The 18,244-nt window shown below is 42.9% G+C and overlaps 1 protein-coding gene across 1 annotated transcript in view; it reads right to left on the reverse strand.

Moving 5' to 3' along the window:
• Positions 1–1,998: 1,998 nt before the first annotated feature.
• Positions 1,999–18,244, reverse strand: part of adamts14 (ADAM metallopeptidase with thrombospondin type 1 motif, 14) — a 120,615-nt gene continuing 104,369 nt past the window's right edge. Inside the window, exons 15-22 of the mRNA XM_072667393.1 lie at positions 15,111–15,191; positions 12,543–12,706; positions 10,804–10,969; positions 9,553–9,685; positions 8,028–8,235; positions 7,360–7,492; positions 4,695–4,790; positions 1,999–2,812 (exon numbers count right to left, since the gene is read on the reverse strand). Coding sequence (XP_072523494.1) covers positions 2,226–2,812; positions 4,695–4,790; positions 7,360–7,492; positions 8,028–8,235; positions 9,553–9,685; positions 10,804–10,969; positions 12,543–12,706; positions 15,111–15,191 — 1,568 coding nt within the window. The 3' untranslated portion in view covers positions 1,999–2,225. The remainder of the gene's footprint in view (positions 2,813–4,694; positions 4,791–7,359; positions 7,493–8,027; positions 8,236–9,552; positions 9,686–10,803; positions 10,970–12,542; positions 12,707–15,110; positions 15,192–18,244) is intronic.

Consider the following 18,244-nt stretch of genomic DNA (forward strand, 5'->3'; position numbering starts at 1 on the left):
CATAGCGCATAATGTATTGTTTATATCACTAACAATGCTAACCTGGGATAACGCTAACAATGCTAACCTGGGACATGTAAAAGGTGGGGCATCCTTTGGTTAGATTCCCCATAAAACACTGGTAAAGAATTAGCAAACCAGTTTTGATGAACTCACTCGTCGTTAAATTACGTACAATTATCGGAACATGGATAACTCGCGTGTGATGTCACTCCCAGCTCCGACATCCGACTTCCGAGGTAAATGGAACGCAGCATTAGCTCTGTGTGAGAAGCGCAGGGATCACTAGGGAAGCACCAAAATAATTTTACCCCATTTTTTACCCAATTTGGAAACCCTAAAAAAAAGACTACTAATGCCCCCAACATTAGCAGGGTTTTCCAACTGCCGCTAATGCAGCATCGCTGGGTGGTCAGCGCGACTTACCAGCTCCGATACAACAGCTAACAGACGCCTGTGATGACCAACATCACACTAGGAATGATGTGGGGAGGAGAACGTGCCGTTAACCCACCCCAGAGAGAGCAAAGCCAATTGTGCTCTCTCCGACTCTGGCTGCTGATGGCAAGCAGCATGACCTGGGATTCAAACCAGGGCTGGATCATAGTGGCAGCACCTTGGACCACCCAGAGCCCTCAAAATCAAATTTCTGACCAAGTATCCATAATTTATGTTTATTTATTTATTTATTTGTCGTTAAATTAAAAGGATTAACGTTAAATTTGGACACCTTTTTATCAACCTACACTCACTTCTTGTAGTGATGCTACAGAAGAACCATTTTTTTGGTACCACAATATCGTAGCCTTTGTATTAAGTGTATTAAATTTGCTGCTAACCATTTCGGAGCTTCCCTAGCAGTCGCTAGCGCTGTCTCGGTTCGGACCACAATGTGTACGCTAGTAGTTCTGATGCACTTGGGAAAACAACAGCTGATGGAAGTTCGTACGCCATCAAAGCAGTCACTGCATTTCAACACGTTGTTCAGAGTCATTGTAACATTACAGCACCTTTCAGTTCGGAGGTTTCTTCTTGTGTTTTTTTTTCCTGTTGTCTTTATTTCCATTTCTCACGCACTGCAGAGGATGCTGGGAGATGTGGTTCTAACAGTTAATGCATGTAGTTTCACCCTGCTGGCAATGTGGTTAGAGGTCTGAGGTAACCAGAGTTGGCAAATTGGGGTCCAGGAAGTAAAAATCCACCCCAGGATTTTGTTCCATGTGCCTTTGGAACAATTCCCCCCTCCGTCCAGAGCTGACCTGGCAGTTGGAAGAAAATCCTGGGTCCGGTCCGGAGCTGCCCCGTCAGTTGGAACTAAATCCTGGGATGGATTTTTAATCCCCCACGCATCCGGAGCTGCCCCGTCAGTTGGAACTAAATCCTGGGATGGATTTTTAATCCCCCACGCATCCGGAGCTGCCCCGTCAGTTGGAACAAAATCCTGGGGTGGAATCCTGGGTTCCGGTCCGGAGCTGCCCCTTCAGTTGGAACAAAATCCTGGGGTGGAATCCTGGGTCCGGTCCTGAGCTGCCCCTTCAGTTGGAACAAAATCCTGGGGTGGAATCCTGGGTCCGGTCCGGAGCTGCCCCTTTAGTTGGTATAAAATCCTGGGGTGGAATCCTAGGTCCGGTCCAGAGCTGTACCATCAGTTGGGACAACATCCTGGGATAGATTTTTACCCCCCCCCCCCCCCCCAACATCCGGAGCTGCCCCGTCAGTTGGAACAAAATCTTGGGGTGGAATCCTGGGTCCGGTCCGGAGCTGCCCCATCAGTTGGGACAACATCCTGGGATAGATTTTTACCCCCCCCCCCCAACATCCGGAGCTGCCCCATCAGTTGCAACTAAATCCTGGGGTGGATTTTTATCCCCCCCTGTCTGGAGCTGCCCCATCAGTTGGGACAACATCCTGGGATGGACTTTTAATCCTCCCCACATCCGGAGCAGCCCCGTCAGTTGGAACAAAATCCTGGGGTGGATTTTTCTTTACACTCCAGAGCTACCCAGGCAGTTGGAACAAAACCTTAGGGTGGATTTTTACTTCCTGGACCCCAATTTGCCACCATTGGAGGTAACCCATAACTGGTCTCAAGTCCACTGGCATGAAGAGTTTACAAAAACACAAAAACAAGACGAGAATAAAACGTCCAAGAGGTGATGTCATCAGACAACAATCGGCACCAGTCAGTCAGCAGCGATGCTAAGCAGCACTGTCACACTTCCCGCTCATGTGACCACTGGTAAGTTCCTGTTGTGCCAGTCTCTCTTGGTTCTGTCCGTGCCCGCCTGGACCGAGGTCGGAGAGACTAAAGTGCTGTTTCGGGGTTTCGCTTTCTCCTTCTTCCCGGCCGAGTCCTGAGAGGGCAAACGGGTGCCAATTGCGGTAGCGCTAACGCTAATGCTAGTGCTCTGCGCTGGAGGTAGAGGTGATCCGAAGGAGGTGTCAGCAGGGGATAGCTGGGTGGAGACCTCCTCCGTTGGCGAAGCGCTGATGGGTTTGGAGCTCACATTGGCTGTGGTTAGGCCCGGCACTGTGGAGCGCGGTTTCTTGGCGCTAGCTTTAGCGGTGTGGCTTAGTGGAGGTGGCGTAGTCGGCTGGATGGAGGGCTCGGGGCTAGAAGGGGGCGGCTGGACGGGAAGGCTCAACTCTGGCTGTAGTGAGGCCGACAAGTAGAGGCCAGGTGTTGCAGTGGTGGTGTCCATTTTTTTATTACAGGACTCGCAGCACAGCTTGTTGTAGCCCGGGATGGAACAGTAACGGGCCAAAACCTCCATCTGGCAGAATATGGATTTGTCCCCCACACATGGCTCATCTGAGAGAGAGAGCGAGAGAGAGAGAGAGAGAGATAAGAGCAGAGTTAATCTTTTATTAGCTACCTAATCCACATACAATATATGGACAAAAGTATTGGGACACCTGCTCATACATTGTTTCCTCTTAAATCAAGTGTATTAAAAAGAGTTGATCCTGCTTCTGTTGAAGTAACTGTCAACAGGAAGGCTTTCTAGTAAATTTTGGAGAAGCATTGCTGTGTGGAATTGATTGCATTGAGCCAGGTCAGAATGTTGGATGATTAAAAGTACTGCATGGAGCACCAACCATGATCCAGAGAACACAGTTTCACTGCCCCACAGCTCAATGCTTTTTATCTCCAGATATTACTACATTAATACTGTTAGAACACCTAACCTGTGCCCCTTATATGTGTATCTATAGCCACAGTGAAACTACAGACATTTATTTAATATAAAATATTAATTATAAGCAAATGCCGTCTAATCACGTCTCTGCCCTTGAGTTTTGTCTTGACTTATTTAACCAAAAAAATTAGTGTCACATTAAGTCACAGAACATCAACAGTAACATCAAAAGCTGGTGAGCTGTCCTTTCAAACCAATTCATCCAATCATTTCCCCCCATCTTCTGAATTTCTCCCCGTCCTTGAGAGAATAGCATGTCCACACCATTATACAGAATCTACAGAGAAACTCTTGCAATTTCTTGCAATATTCACAACAAAAGTCTAATTAAGAGCTGAGAAACGGATGTCAGACAGTCTAGGCACCGGTAACAACCCCGTCACGCATCACGCTCAGTGTAACAGGGCTGTAATGTGGTCAGTGAGGTGGGAAAATGAGTATTTAGGTAAGAACAATATGTAATTAAAACGATGGAGGACAAAACCTCTGATGTTCTGACAATAAAGCAACATAACTAGCTTGTCCAAGTGGCATCAATTTTGCAGAATGACTCGGAAATGTATTCGCTGAGTAAATCATACAAATATGAGCAGGTAGTGGTCACATGACTTCACTTTCCACACAGTTTCTCCACCTGTTTCTGTCAAACTACCAGTCAGAAATCAATCAGTCTATCCTTCATATATAATTACAGCACGACTTTATCAGTACTGATGATTACTTTGGCTTTTAAGAGCAGATTCTCAGTGATTCTTCTGATGTAAGCAAAACAAAAAGGTAGTAAAAATGACACACAATATGTCCAAATATTTGTGGACACCCATTCTAATGAATGCATTCAGCTACTTTAAGTTGCAACCAACAGATGTGCAAATGCACACACACAGCTTGTCTAGTCCCTGTAGAGAAGATAGAATAGGACCCTCTGGAGCAGATCAACATCATGACCCTATTGGCACCATGCTGCCTAATGCCAGGCGTGGGCTAGAGGGGTATAAAGCCCCCCAGCATTGAGGAGCTGTGGAGCAGTGGAAGAACCGTGTTCTCTGGAATGATGGTGGTGGAGCTTCATCTAGTACTTCTGAATGGGATGAGTTGAGGAGTTGGGGATGATGAGGTGGAGTGGTGATCATCCAACCAACATCCTGACCTCACTAACGCTCTTGCCGCTGAAAGCAATCAAACCCTCACAGCAATGCTCCTCCAAAATCTAGTAGAAAGTCTTCTTCTCTGGACAGTAGAAACAGTTACTCCAACAAAAGCAGGATCGACTCTTTTTAATAGCCTTGATTTCAGAAGAAACAATGGATGAGGAGCTGTCTGAATACTTTTGTCCATGTATATATAAAACATTAAAGCTGAGGTTGTGTTTATTCAAGGCTCCAGACACTTAATCCATCTGCTGCCATTGAGGGAAGGCTAAAAGCTCAGCAGCCTGTTGACTGGGAATCTCGATGTGACGCTCATCCTTTTCTGTCGACAGAAGTGACTCACGTGAGATTTTGTTGTGAGATGCATCAGCTGACTCTTCGCCGTCAGTAGTGTAGTTGTCCATTAGGTCCACAGTTGGGGTTGGGAATGACGGCTCCCCTGCAAAACACAAGCAGTTTTTTTTTATCAATAGCACCAGAAAACAGAGGACCCTAAGGCTGGTTAGGGTCAGGGTTACTCATACATGGGCTTTACCCCCTGTGCTGTAACTGATTCAGTCCAGCTATGGGAACGTTCTGAAATCAAGGGTTTTAAAAAGAGTTTAAAGAGTCCTGCTTTCTACTGTCCAGGGAAGAAGGCTTTCTACTAGATTTTGGAGGGGTATTGTGTGAGGATTTGATTGCATCCAGCCACAAGAGCAGGATGTTGTTAGTGAGGTCAGGATGTTGGATGATAATCACCACCCCACCTCATTATCCCTAACTCATCCCAAAAGTATTGGATGGAGCACCATCATCATTCCAGAGAACACAGTTCTTCCATTGCTCCATTTTTTAGGAATTCAGGTATATTTACATCTCTATATAAACAGTTACTGGAGTCCCATTTTAAATATTACTACATTAATGCTATAAAATAAAATAATAATTAATATAAAATAAATCCTGACCAGAGCCACTCAGATGTGTAAAATATGATAAAATATTAATTATATAATTCTATAATTATGTTATTAGTTATGTTAAGTCACAAAACATCAACAGTAACATCAAAAGCCGGTGAGCTGTCCTTTTAATCCAATTCTGATCGTTCACCCCATCTCTGTACGTGAAAGCATAGCATGTAAAGGTGCACGTATTTGTCACTGTACACTGTACAGCGAAATGTGTCCTCCGCATGTGTCCTCCGCATTTAACCCATCTGGTAATGAACACACACTCACACACACACACACATGTGTTAGGGGCAGTGAGTACACACACACCCAGAGCGGTGGGCAGCCAACTCCAGCACCCAGGGAGCAGAGAGGGTAAAGGGCCTTGCTTAAGGGCCCAACAGTGGCAGCTTGCCGAGCCCGGGAATCGAACCCACAACTTTGTTATCGATATCCCGGCGCTCTAACTGCTGAGCCACCACTGCCCCATTGTCCAAGCCATTATACAGAATTTACGGAGAAACTTATTTATTGCAATATTCAAACAAAGTTGTGTAATGTTAGACAGCCTAGGCACCAGTTACAACCCTGTCACGCAACATGCTCAGTATAACAGGGCTGTAATGTGGAAAAATTAGTTTTCAGGTAAGAGCAATATGTAATAAAACGATGGAGGACAAAACCGCCAATGTCCCGTAAATCCAGGCATATGACAGTTTTTAAGCCTGATTCGGTTATAGCCGACTAACTTTCAGAATTAGTCTCGCAGTCTGAGCAGTCTGGTGAGCCTGTCGTCCTAAAGTACATTGTAGATCACATTGGTTATAGACAGTTACAAACTGCTGATACTTTTTTTGTGAGTTACAGATGTATACAGCGCGATTTGAAAGATTTTGGACACTCTTGCATACATGTTCTGAACTCTTTACCACATTATTTAATAAATATTTTTCTGCATATACCAGAAAAACAACAATGCAGGGGGAGGAGCTTTCTCTCACAAAGCTTCTTAACTCGCTCTGGACTCAGACACACTCTCAGTCTTCAAATCTAGATGCAAAACATTTCACTTCTCACAAGCTTTCAGTTAACCCTCCATTACAGACCACTGTTTTCTCTGCAGTTGTTCTGTGCTACTCAGATTACAGGGGTCTGATCATTATTGCTGTAGTCTAACCTACATCCCTTACAGGCCCTCCACTAGTCTATTCGTATTCCTAAACCCCCTATTCACTGTCTTCTTTCTTCTCTCTCTCTCCCATGTCCTGTGCAAGTCCATGCATGGTTGGGTGCTGCTGCCTGCCTACCCTCTGGTCCAGTTCCCCCCGCTGTGTAAATTCACCAATGTTTGTCACAATTCTCCTAAACCCTTACTGTCTGTTTTCTTTTCTTTTCATCTCTTTCCCCATGTTCTGAGATGCCCTTCTTTGACTGCCTGTCCAGGTACTGGCCAGCCCAGCTTTCCCCCATTCTGCTTCCCTGCTGTGATGGTGTCTTGCTCCGGCTTGCATTGATGCATTCACGCCACACTAGATACTGCATAGCTGTGCATATGACTGTTCAACCGGCATGGACTTTCACTCTAACACTGAGCATGTGTCCTACACACACTCCCACTTTCACAACTCACCTCCAGCTCTTACATTAGCCATAGCTCTCCATTATCTCCCTCTTTCTGTCCAGTTATTTTGGTCATTGTGTTATTAGTTCTGCTATTCAGTGTCGACCAGAGGAGGATGGATTCCCCTTTTGAGTCTTGGTTTCTTACAAGGTTTCTTTCACTTTTCTTGCCACTGTCGCATCTAAGACTCAAAAAAGGCTCGAACCCAGGTCTTTGTAAAGCTGTTTTATGGCAACATTCATTCAACAACTATATAAATAAATGTCCAGGGGCTTAGAGGGAACACACTCAGAGTAAACGCTATATTTGATTGACTGTTAAGTTACTTCAGCTGACTTACACCAATACAGATGAGTGTTCCCCTAAATGTTCTCTGCTATCTTAGGGTGATTCTACTGAGTTTCTTTTTTTGGTAAGTTTGATGGTCCCACACTGCTGCTATAGAAACACACCTGGGCAGGGTTGGAGTTTACAGATGGACACACTCTCAGGTTTCTCTCCGTCACACTTGGCCACGCTGCTGCTGTCTGATGCTCTGCATACAACCTGACGCTGCTGGATACCTTCACCACAGCTCACAGAGCACTGCAGGAGAACACACACACACACAATTTTAAATCCTAAACATGAATATTAATTTTAAACAAACAAACAAAAAAAAAAAAAAACAGAACAATTCTCTCACTGGCCACTTTATTAGAAACCCCTATGTTCTACTTCCAAACACTGGCCACTTTATTAGAATCACCTACCTTCTACTTCCACTCACTGGCCACTTTATTAGAATCACCTACCTTCTACTTCCACTCACTGGCCACTTTATTAGAAACCCCTACCTTGTGTTTCCACTCACTGGCCACTTTATTAGAAACCCCTAACTTGTGTTTATACTTACTGGCCACTTTATTAGAAACACCTACCTTCCACTTCTACTCACTGGCCACTTTACTGGAAACCCCTACGTTTTACTTCCAGTCATCGGCCACTTTATAAGAAACACCTACCTTCTTCCACTCACTGGCCACTTTATTAGAAACCCCTACATGACCACTACAAAAAAAAAGTTTCTGATAAACTGCACACATAACATCCCATGATATCTTACTTCCCGCACACACACCTGTGACCATGCCCCTGTCCTCCACTGTGCTGGGCATGGGTTTGGGCCACAGGCTTTGCGGGTCTCGGGCCGTTTCCCGCTGCAGTATTTGGTGTGAATGGGTCTGTTGGTGCCGTTCTGCAGAGGCTGAACACACTGCACCACCCGAGACTGAAAAGCCTGATTCCCACATGTCTTACTGCAGGGACTCCACTCCTCCATAACCCACCTGCAACACAAACACACACACCTACATTATTACACACAGATTTGATGCTTTTAACATTAATAATAATGAATAATTAATTCATGATAATAGTGTGCCTTAAATGTGTGCAAAATGAGCAAAATATGTGCAATATTTGTTAAGCTATGTGTTTATTTCTTTATGATATACATACGTTACACAGATTTTTTTTTATTTAAGATGTTTTTAAAAACCTGAAGGAATTCATATTTGCTATTTTATGGCTTTATGACATTTTTGTGCATTAGAGTAAATTCAGACCTCTATATCTCCACACTGAAGGACATTTTATATCTGATAATCTTTTATTAATCATAAACTACAGTCTGAAACATCTGATGTGTTATTGTGGAGATATAAAGTGCCAACATTTCTCCAAAGCACTACACCCCCCCCCTATTTTCTAATATTCATAACTGATGATTTATTAATGTTTCAATATAAAAGGGAAAAGTAAGGCCACACCCACTTTTACAGCTGCAAAATCTCAGCATCAAATAAAGATACAAACCTTCAATTTTGCACACTGTCTCTAAAGCCAACCTGAGAAGGAACTGAATTCTGATGAGCACGGTGGATATATGTATGTAAATATATACAAATGTAGTCACGCTGAATAAAAAGAAAACTATAGAGTGTTTCATACATTAATACATGCAGCCCGAGCTTTACAGTAAACAGGGTAAAGAAAACAGCTTTAAATATAAAGATAATAATAATCATAATAATAATAATGATTACTACTATTATTATTGCTAGATAAAACAAATACATGATAAATTACCAAATGCAAAACTAAATACAAAAATGTATTTTATACAAAAAACTACTACTACTACTACTACTAATAATAATAATAATCATGATTTTAATTATTTCACTTATTTTTTATGGTTATTATGATTTTTCTTTTTTGGCATCACAATTTTTTTATTAATTTACTCTTTGCAGTTTTTAATTGTCCATGTATTTGTTTGAAAAACGCAAAAAAGTAAACACAAAAGAAAAAAGCTAAATAGAAAAAAGGGGAATTAATTAACCAGAATTAATTAAATAATACAATGAATTGTTTAAATCTAAAATGTTATAAATACATAGTTAGTATAAATAATATACATAAGAGAATATATATGAAACACACAAAATGCATCAAAGTATTATTATTTATGGAAATATTAAAGTTAAAATAAATAAAATTAAAATGTTCATTGTGGATGTGTGTATTATGGAGTGTGTGTTTACTACATGGTGTGTGATAATTCAGTAGTGTGTGTTCCAGCAGGGAGATGAGAGACGTACACTGGCTGGCTGCACTCGTTAACGTTGCAGCGCTTGCGGATGGGTTTGGGTTTCTTATTGACCTCACAGAAGTTCCTGTGGACGAGGCGACCGTCACTCTTCCTCCTACAGCCGTACTTAGTGTACTGAATACCTGAGGAATACACACACACAAACACACACACAAACCACAAATTAAAAGGTGTCCAAGCTCCAGAAACAGAGCTCACACATCACCACACCAACCACCTCAGAACATGTTCAGTCAGGTTTAGCCCTGCAGTGACAGCAGCTCCTCTAGATAATGATATTATACACACCCACACTGCACACACTGCATCACATCCCACACACTTCATATACACACATGTAAACACATGGATAAACCCCAAAACAAACTGACTTCTCACAAACACATACACACAGCAGTCAATTTATATGCAACTAGAACAAACTGTCTATGCTTCAAAGGGAATGTCAGCCTAATTATCCATAAGTAGCTCTGTGAACTTCTGGATGGAAATGTTCTGTTTAGTTTTGCAATATAATGTTGCTGTCTTCAGCAGGGGGCGCACAAGCTGCCTGTCTCCATTAAATTAAAATCAAGTAACAGCCACGACCAAGCAGGAGCCCAAAAACAGTAGCTCCAAAAACAGAGGAAATATACTGTATTTCTTTGACCTACTTACACATTGGCACGTCATTCGCTAAAGAGAAAACATCTCATGTAGAAGCAATTATTCCTTATTGGCATCCATTGTTGTACTGGTTAGATGTAGTTTTAGTTTTTAGCACCAGAACTACTGACCAGAACTTCCCTCATCTATATTCAAGAGGTTGAGTCTCATAAATGGAGGTATGTGAAAAAACTACACAATTACTGAGGTCCAGACGTCGGTGTTCTCATAGTCATTTAAATTTCAAGGTAGCTATCACAATGTCTTGATGCTTGAGCTCTCATTGGATCTCAAGGTCAGTGCCTTTAAAGGCAGTGTAGTGTTGACGGTCTCTGAGGGTCCTGGCGTTGCCATGGTATGGACAGCACGGTTTTACCCAGTAAGAAATTACAGTATTTTTTGAAGGATATGGCAGTGTCAAATCTAACATACTGCTCTCAGAACAATCGACTGACCACCATGACGTCCAGATCTTAACATTTTTGAATGTGTTTGGCAGGACAGGGATTCTGGACTTCTGCAAAAAATTGTACATAGATATAAACTCACAAACAACCTTTCTCTTCCTTACACACACACTCTCATACACACACACCTCCTCCACAGGGTTTGGTACACTGGGACCAGTTCTTAAGGGCCCACTCGTAGGTGTCGAGCTCAGCCAGCAGGACGTTGTTGTTGGTGATGATGGGGACCAGGTCTTCGTGGATGATGTATTTATATGTTAGGCTGATCTTAGTGTCGTCCTCTCTAGGAACCACCTGCAACACAATGCATATTATTCTTAGTATTATTACATTATTATATTTGTATTGTATTTATTTATATAAATATATATATATATATATATATATATATATATATATATATATATATATATATATATATATATATATATGTGTCCTTATGAAGCTTATACTTCATGAAGCTTATGAAGTTGAGAGAACACCGAGACTATTAACCACTATGTGTGAAAAAAAGTATTTGGACAGCCCCTTACATTTCACCCACTGGTGACCCAGCTGTCCAGTTGAGCTTGTAACAGAAAATCTCCACAGAAAAGCACTGACCAATAGAACAGGAGCTTTGGAGCACTCATAAGCACATGACCCATGACCCTATGGTCACCATGTCCAATGCCAAGCATGGACTGAGGGGTATAAAGCCCCTTAGAATTGGGCTGTGGAGTAGAGGAGCTGCATTTTCTGACATCTAAGACCATTAGGAAGAGTGGCAGAACCAACCATCCAACCTTAGGACCTGACCTTGCAGATTATCTATTTGTGTGGCTGAATAACCCTCCAAATCCTCCTCCCAGCAACGTTCCAACATCTAGCATTCTCCTGTGCTCCTCCTGACCCCTTGTGTTTTCCCTCCTCTCTGTTTTCTCCCTGTTCTGAGATGCCCGGTCCTAACTGTTCCATCCTGGTACCACCCGACCCAGCTCTCCACTACCCTCCTGCCCGCTGTCCTGCTCTGGGGCCTCTGGGGCATTGACTCACCCTCACCTCACTGCAGGACTCTGCTTCTGACTGTTTACCTGCAGGACTTCATCATCACCTCACTCACATCTTCATCTCGTTTGGCTCGACGCCACATTTAGCATTTTATTTTTCTCTTAATTCAGTTCAGTTTCGTTTTGTTTTTATTCCTGTTTTGATTTTTATTATTCTGATCCGGTGTCGACCTGAGGAGGACGGGCTCCTCTTCTGAGTCTTGGTTCCTCTCAAGGTTTCTTCCTCTCGACCCGAGTGGGAGTTTTCCCTTGGCACTGTTGCCACTAGCTTATCATAAGAGGCTCGAACCCGGATCTCTGTGAAGCTGCTTTGTGATGACGTTTGTTGTAAAAAGCCTAAATAAATAAAACTGAATTGAATTGAATTGAATTGAATAAAGACTGTTACTGCTGCTCCCTCGACTGCACCTTTAAAATAAAGGTGTTCCAAAGGGTTCTTAGAGTGATGCTGTAGACGAACTACTTTCAGATCCAGGGGTGTGAGGAACCTTTAAACCGGTACAGAACCTTTAGATCAACAGAAGATTCTTTAAGCCTTTAAAAGGAGTCTTTATGGATCCCAAAGTGATTCTTCTAAGGAATCACTTAAAGGACCCTTATTTTTAAGAGTGTATTCTCAAGGAATACCCTTGATTTGAGAAGAAAGGCTGGAGTCTACAAGCTTTTGGACGTATGGTGCAGTTTGTCTGAGCACTGTATCATTCCTTATGTGTTATTTCATTAAATATTCACATCTTCATCTTCATTATTGCCTTAAAAATATAGAAGGTCGTGCAAATAGTCACAAGCTTGGTCAAGTACAGTAAGAAAAAGCTCACCAGTACAACAATGCCTTCATGCAGAGGGCCAGTGGTCTTAAGAGTCTCCTTCTCTCCCTCCACCGAATATTCCCACTCCAGCCCACTCTCGATGAAGCTCTTGGTTTTGACTTCATCTCCCTTCGAGTTGAGAATGAAACTGCCAGTGACCTGATTTTTAACCGCTGTGGAGAGCAGACAGATGGGTTACAGTTTTATTTAATGGTGTATATGTTTAAAAAAACACTGCAATCCATTAGTCACTGCTTATATTTAAACCTGAGACTTGCAGCACTGTCCCAGACAGTCATACACCATCAGCGGCAGACGGATGACTCATCTGATAGCTAAACTAATGAGCATATCTTAATGGAACCCATGAATTACATCTATTTCACAGACTAGACTCAGAGGCTCGAGGTAAGAATGGAAGCAAAGCTGAGAAGAAGCCCTTTCCGCTCCAAAACAAGGCTGAGCACACACTCAGGAAGACACATAATGGACCTTCTGGAAGCACTGAAGGCTGTAAAGACTCTGTGAGGTACACTTCTGGATCAGAGAATCTGCCGACATGTGCATCGGCCTACATTTGCTGAATATGGTGGCATATAAGTCTCTCTTGTACCACCAAAAGAGCTCTGATCAAACGAGCCATGGATTCCACAAGACCTCTGAAGGCCTCCTGTGGTATCTGGAACATCAAGACTAGCGTTAGTTAGTTGTAAAGTGAGGCCTCCATGAGCATCAGTGAGCCTTGGATGCCTTTGGTAGGTACTGACCTCTGCACACCAGGAACATCTCATAAGACCTGCCTGCTGATGTTCTGGAGATGTTCTGACCCAGTCATTGTCTAGAACATCACAGTTTGGTTCTTGTCAAAGTGTCTCAGATTCTTACACTTGTCCATTTTTCCTGCTTCAGCACCTTCATCACCTTCAAGAACCGACTGTGACCTGACAACCCTTGACCGGTGCCACTGGAACCAGATAATCATAATATTCACTTCACCTGTCAGTGGTTTTAATGTTGAGGCTGATTGGTGTATACTGTAGGAGTCCCTCCAACTTCACCAAAGGTGTAAAAAGTATTCCCATGACTGGGAATAGTGATATAAGTGGTACTAGGGTTTAAAAGACTTCTATAGAAGCTGAAGTATCAACTTAAGCTTTTTACTCCAGTAAAAGTGTAAAAGTACATCATAACTGGACCTCACAGCCATGGAAGTAGTCAGAGTGCCCATGCTGACCCCTGTCCACCTTCCACAGCTTCTACAAAGGTCATGAACATCATAACTGGACCTCACAGCCATGGAAGCAGGCAGACCATACCACAGAGAGCACCTTCAGAGGTCCTGTAGAGGGAGTTGTTTTGGTGGCACGTGGAGAAACTGCAGAATGTGAGCCGGACATGAGCACATGTGAGCCGGACTTGTCTGGACATGACATGTAATCCTGCACTCAGAGGAACAGCTATTACAGCTGTTCACAGTTCCCGTCCTGAAGACCCGCGCTCTGCATGGCTCCTCTAATCTAACACTTCTGATTAACTGGCTGGACACTTAACAAGCCCTTCAGGAGGGGGGAGAGGCATAACACAGCAGGAGAGACACACAGATGTGACAGATTCACTGCTATTTAGACAGGGGGCGCTCATATGTGGAGGACAGGGTGAGGGCAGGGGACTTTCAATGCTCTCTGATACAGGTGCTGTGATAGTAAACACTGAGGAGGCGGAGCTACAGTCTCTCATTATGGTGAATATTAATAACGCTCTAAATGTAGGTATTGTGATATACACTGAGGAGGCGGAGCTACAGTCACTCATTAGGGTGAATATTAATAACGCTCTAAATGAAGGCATTGTGATATACACTGAGGAGGCGGAGCTACAGCCTCTCATTAGGGTGAATATTAATGACGCTCTAAATGTAGGTATTGTGATATACACTGAGGAGGCGGAGCTACAGTCTCTCATTAGGGTGAATATTAATAACGCTCTAAATGTAGGTATTGTGATATACACTGAGGAGGCGGAGCTACAGTCTCTCATTAGGGTGAATATTAATAACGCTCTAAATGTAGGTATTGTGATATACACTGAGGAGGCGGAGCTACAGTCACTCATTAGGGTGAATATTAATAACGCTCTAAATGAAGGCATTGTGATATACACTGAGGAGGCGGAGCTACAGCCTCTCATTAGGGTGAATATTAATGACGCTCTAAATGTAGGTATTGTGATATACACTGAGGAGGCAGAGCTACAGCCTCTCATTAGGGTGAATATTAATAACGCTCTAAATGTAGGTATTGTGATATACACTGAGGAGGCGGAGCTACAGTCTCTCATTAGGGTGAATATTAATAACGCTCTAAATGTAGGTATTGTGATATACACTGAGGAGGCGGAGCTACAGTCTCTCATTAGGGTGAATATTAATAACGCTCTAAATGTAGGTATTGTGATATACACTGAGGAGGCGGAGCTACAGGCATACAATAATAAAAAAAACATATCCTGATATATACACAATCACGAGCTTCAGTAATTGCTGTAAATGAGGGGCCGGGTGGTGTGGACAGAACTCACCAATGATGTGTGGAGATGTCTCGTTCTCCTCGATAATGATGTGTCTCGCTCCAGCCGGGATGTCAAACATCTTCAACAAACCTGTTCAGAGAGAGAGAGAGAGAGAGAGAGAGAGAGAGAGAGAGAGTGAGAGAGAGAGAGAGAGAGAGAGAGAGAGAGAGCCTTTGAACCCCTTAGATACGTAGAGGACACATTTTATTCCAATTTGATAATAGCTATTATTGTGTCCACCTGTATCTTATTTAACAGACCAGCCAGATAAACCTACTCTGAACACACTATAGCCTGTTCCAACCACCTCAGGGGGGCGCTATACTACACCTGGCGAACAGACTGCAGTAAATATGCCTGTTGTATCGAACTCTGCACCGGCAGCAGTTGGAAAAGTGGAGGTGTCTGGCTTTACATGTATCCTAATGCCGGGAGCACTGCTATTGCTAGAGGGCGCTACGAGCAGGTGGCTTAACAGGCGATCTCAAACTGGGAGAAAAACGAGGAAAAATTTCACACAAAAAATAGAAATAAAAAATGAAAATGTTGACACACAACATTTACAGACTACTGACTGCCTCAGGGGGGCGCTATACCACACTTTGTGAACGGACTGTAACTTGTAGTGGGTTTGTTCCCCCCCCCCCCCCCATTGTTCTGAACTCCCGAGGTCCAAACTATGGTGTGAACCAACACCAAGGACACCCTCCTGGTACAAAAGTACAGAGAATATGAACTGAATGTCTAATAGTATTAATTACATCGTAATGTAATTAACAGTGTAATTACATTTAAAGCGTATATAGTGCATTTTATGTTTATGTGTAATTATGTGTTAAATTCTGTAAATAAACAGGAGCTGTTTGTCTGTAGAGGATGTGACCTCACAAGAGCACATATGGGAGGGTTGACAAGGTTCCGGGACCCCTATTAACCCCTAATTACTGTTACAAATACCGCCACACCTACTCAAAGTCAACCTTCGGATGTGTATCATACCACCATGTCACAGCGCGAGGGCATGAGGAGAGACCCCCCACTGTCGTGAATCATGTCAGCCTGTCTTATTCACCTGTCATGTAAGTCCATCCTGACAGCGGCATGGCTGTCAGTGTGTGTGTGGGATCACTGGCTACAGGCCGGGTTCTGTGTGGAGTCTCGGTCAGGGTTGTGTGTTTTTGGCGTCGGAATAGAAGACTCAGACCCATCAGTACAGAGTGTGACGTGCTGGGCGTCTCGGGCGCTGGTCTATAAAGCTAATTACAGTACGAGTTTACTGCCCGAGTATATACACAAAGATCAATAAACAGGCCTGATTGCTGTGTGTGTGTGTGTGTGTGACCTGAGCCATTTCAAACAAGCTTGTGACAAGCTTGAGCTCCAGGACCCTTCAGATACAATTTAGGTTTATATATATATATGGTTACGTATCCTGAAACAAATATATATATATATATGTATTTATTGTTGTTTGTTTCAGGATATGTAATCATTCACATACACATACAAACACATGAATATTAGAAGGACAATAAAAATAAATGGATTTTAGACAAAAGGCACCAATCTGAATTATATACACACACATATTTTATATATATATATATATATATATATATATATATACAGCTCTGAAAAAATGAAGAGACCACCCTACATAATCAGTTTCTCTGGTCTTACTATTTATAAGCAGTCTGTTTAGAAAAATAACATTTGCATTATATTTTATAAACCATGGACAACATTTCCTCTAAACTCCAAATAAAAGTATTACTATTTAGAGCATTTATTTATTTATTTATTTATTTATTTGCAGATAATGTAAATAAATGATGATAATAATTATATAATGTAAAGAAGTTATTATTCAGATTTAATCACAGTACTAATATCTGAACTTTGAGAGCATTCAGAATCACAATGGTGAAATAACCTCGACAGCCAATCACAGCTCTCCTGTCTCGGCCGGCTCTCCACTAGTCTTTCACATTGCTGTTGGGACTTTATGCCGCTCATAGTCTGCAGATTCAGAGAACTCAGCTCTGTGTGATGAAATGTCTGGAATAAAATGGCTGCTGAACACGTAGAGATGCAGATTTAAGAAAATAAATTAAGTGGTCCCATTTTTTTCCATATATATATATATACATTACAAAATGACAAAATGTCATTACAAAACATTACAAAATGTGATGGTAACTGGAGGACTGTGAAATTGCCAGTCTGCAGAAGGCAGATTTCATTTCAGCTTTTGCTTCTGCTCGGTCTCTAAACTTCCTGGCACTGACTGAGACGTGGATCACCCCGGACAACTCTGCAACTCCAGCTGCCTTGTCGTCTGCCTTTGCCTTTTCCCACTCTCCACGAAGGACTGGCAGGGGCGGCAGCACCGGTTTACTTCTCTCTCCGCTGTGGCGCTTCACCCCGCTCTCTTTTTCTAATCTCGACATTTCCTCTTTTGAATACCATGCTGTTACTGTCTCTTCTCCCACTAGACTTCACATCATTATTCTCTATCGTCCTTCTGGTCCTTTGGGCAGTTTCGTTGATGAACTGGATGTTCTCTTGAGTGGACTCCCTGTTGACGCCCCACTTATTCTACTCGGCGACTTCAACCTTCCATCAGAGAAGCTCCAGTCTTCATGCCTTCTCCCAATCCTATCCTCTTTTGATCTCGCGTTCAACCAGTCTGCACCAACACACAGAGCAGGGAACACTCTGGACCTGATCTTCAGCAGACCTGTCCCTGCTCTGGATGTGGCTGTGACTCCTTTGGACTTCTCTGATCACCACTTTCTCTCCTTCTCACTCCCCCCCTCTGCTCCTTCAACTACCACTTCTGCAAGTTCTTCCACTCTTCACCGCAATCTTCACTCTGTTTCCCCCTCAGCTCTTGCCTCAACTGTCCTGACCACTCTTCCCCATCTTGATTCTTTCTCCTCTCTCCCACTTGAAACTGCTACAGACACACTTCTCTCACCTCTGTCGACCTTCTCTGCCCTTTCTCCCCTAGGTCAGCAAATTCTTCTCTACCTTCCCCGTGGCTGTCAGATGTTCTCCGCAACAACCGTAGAGAGCTAAGACTGGCTGAAAGGAAGTGATGGAAGTCACAACACGACTCCGACCTCCACTCTTATCAGTCT

This window comes from Salminus brasiliensis, chromosome 22, assembly GCF_030463535.1.
Source record: "Salminus brasiliensis chromosome 22, fSalBra1.hap2, whole genome shotgun sequence".
NCBI classification, from domain to species: domain Eukaryota; kingdom Metazoa; phylum Chordata; class Actinopteri; order Characiformes; family Bryconidae; genus Salminus; species Salminus brasiliensis.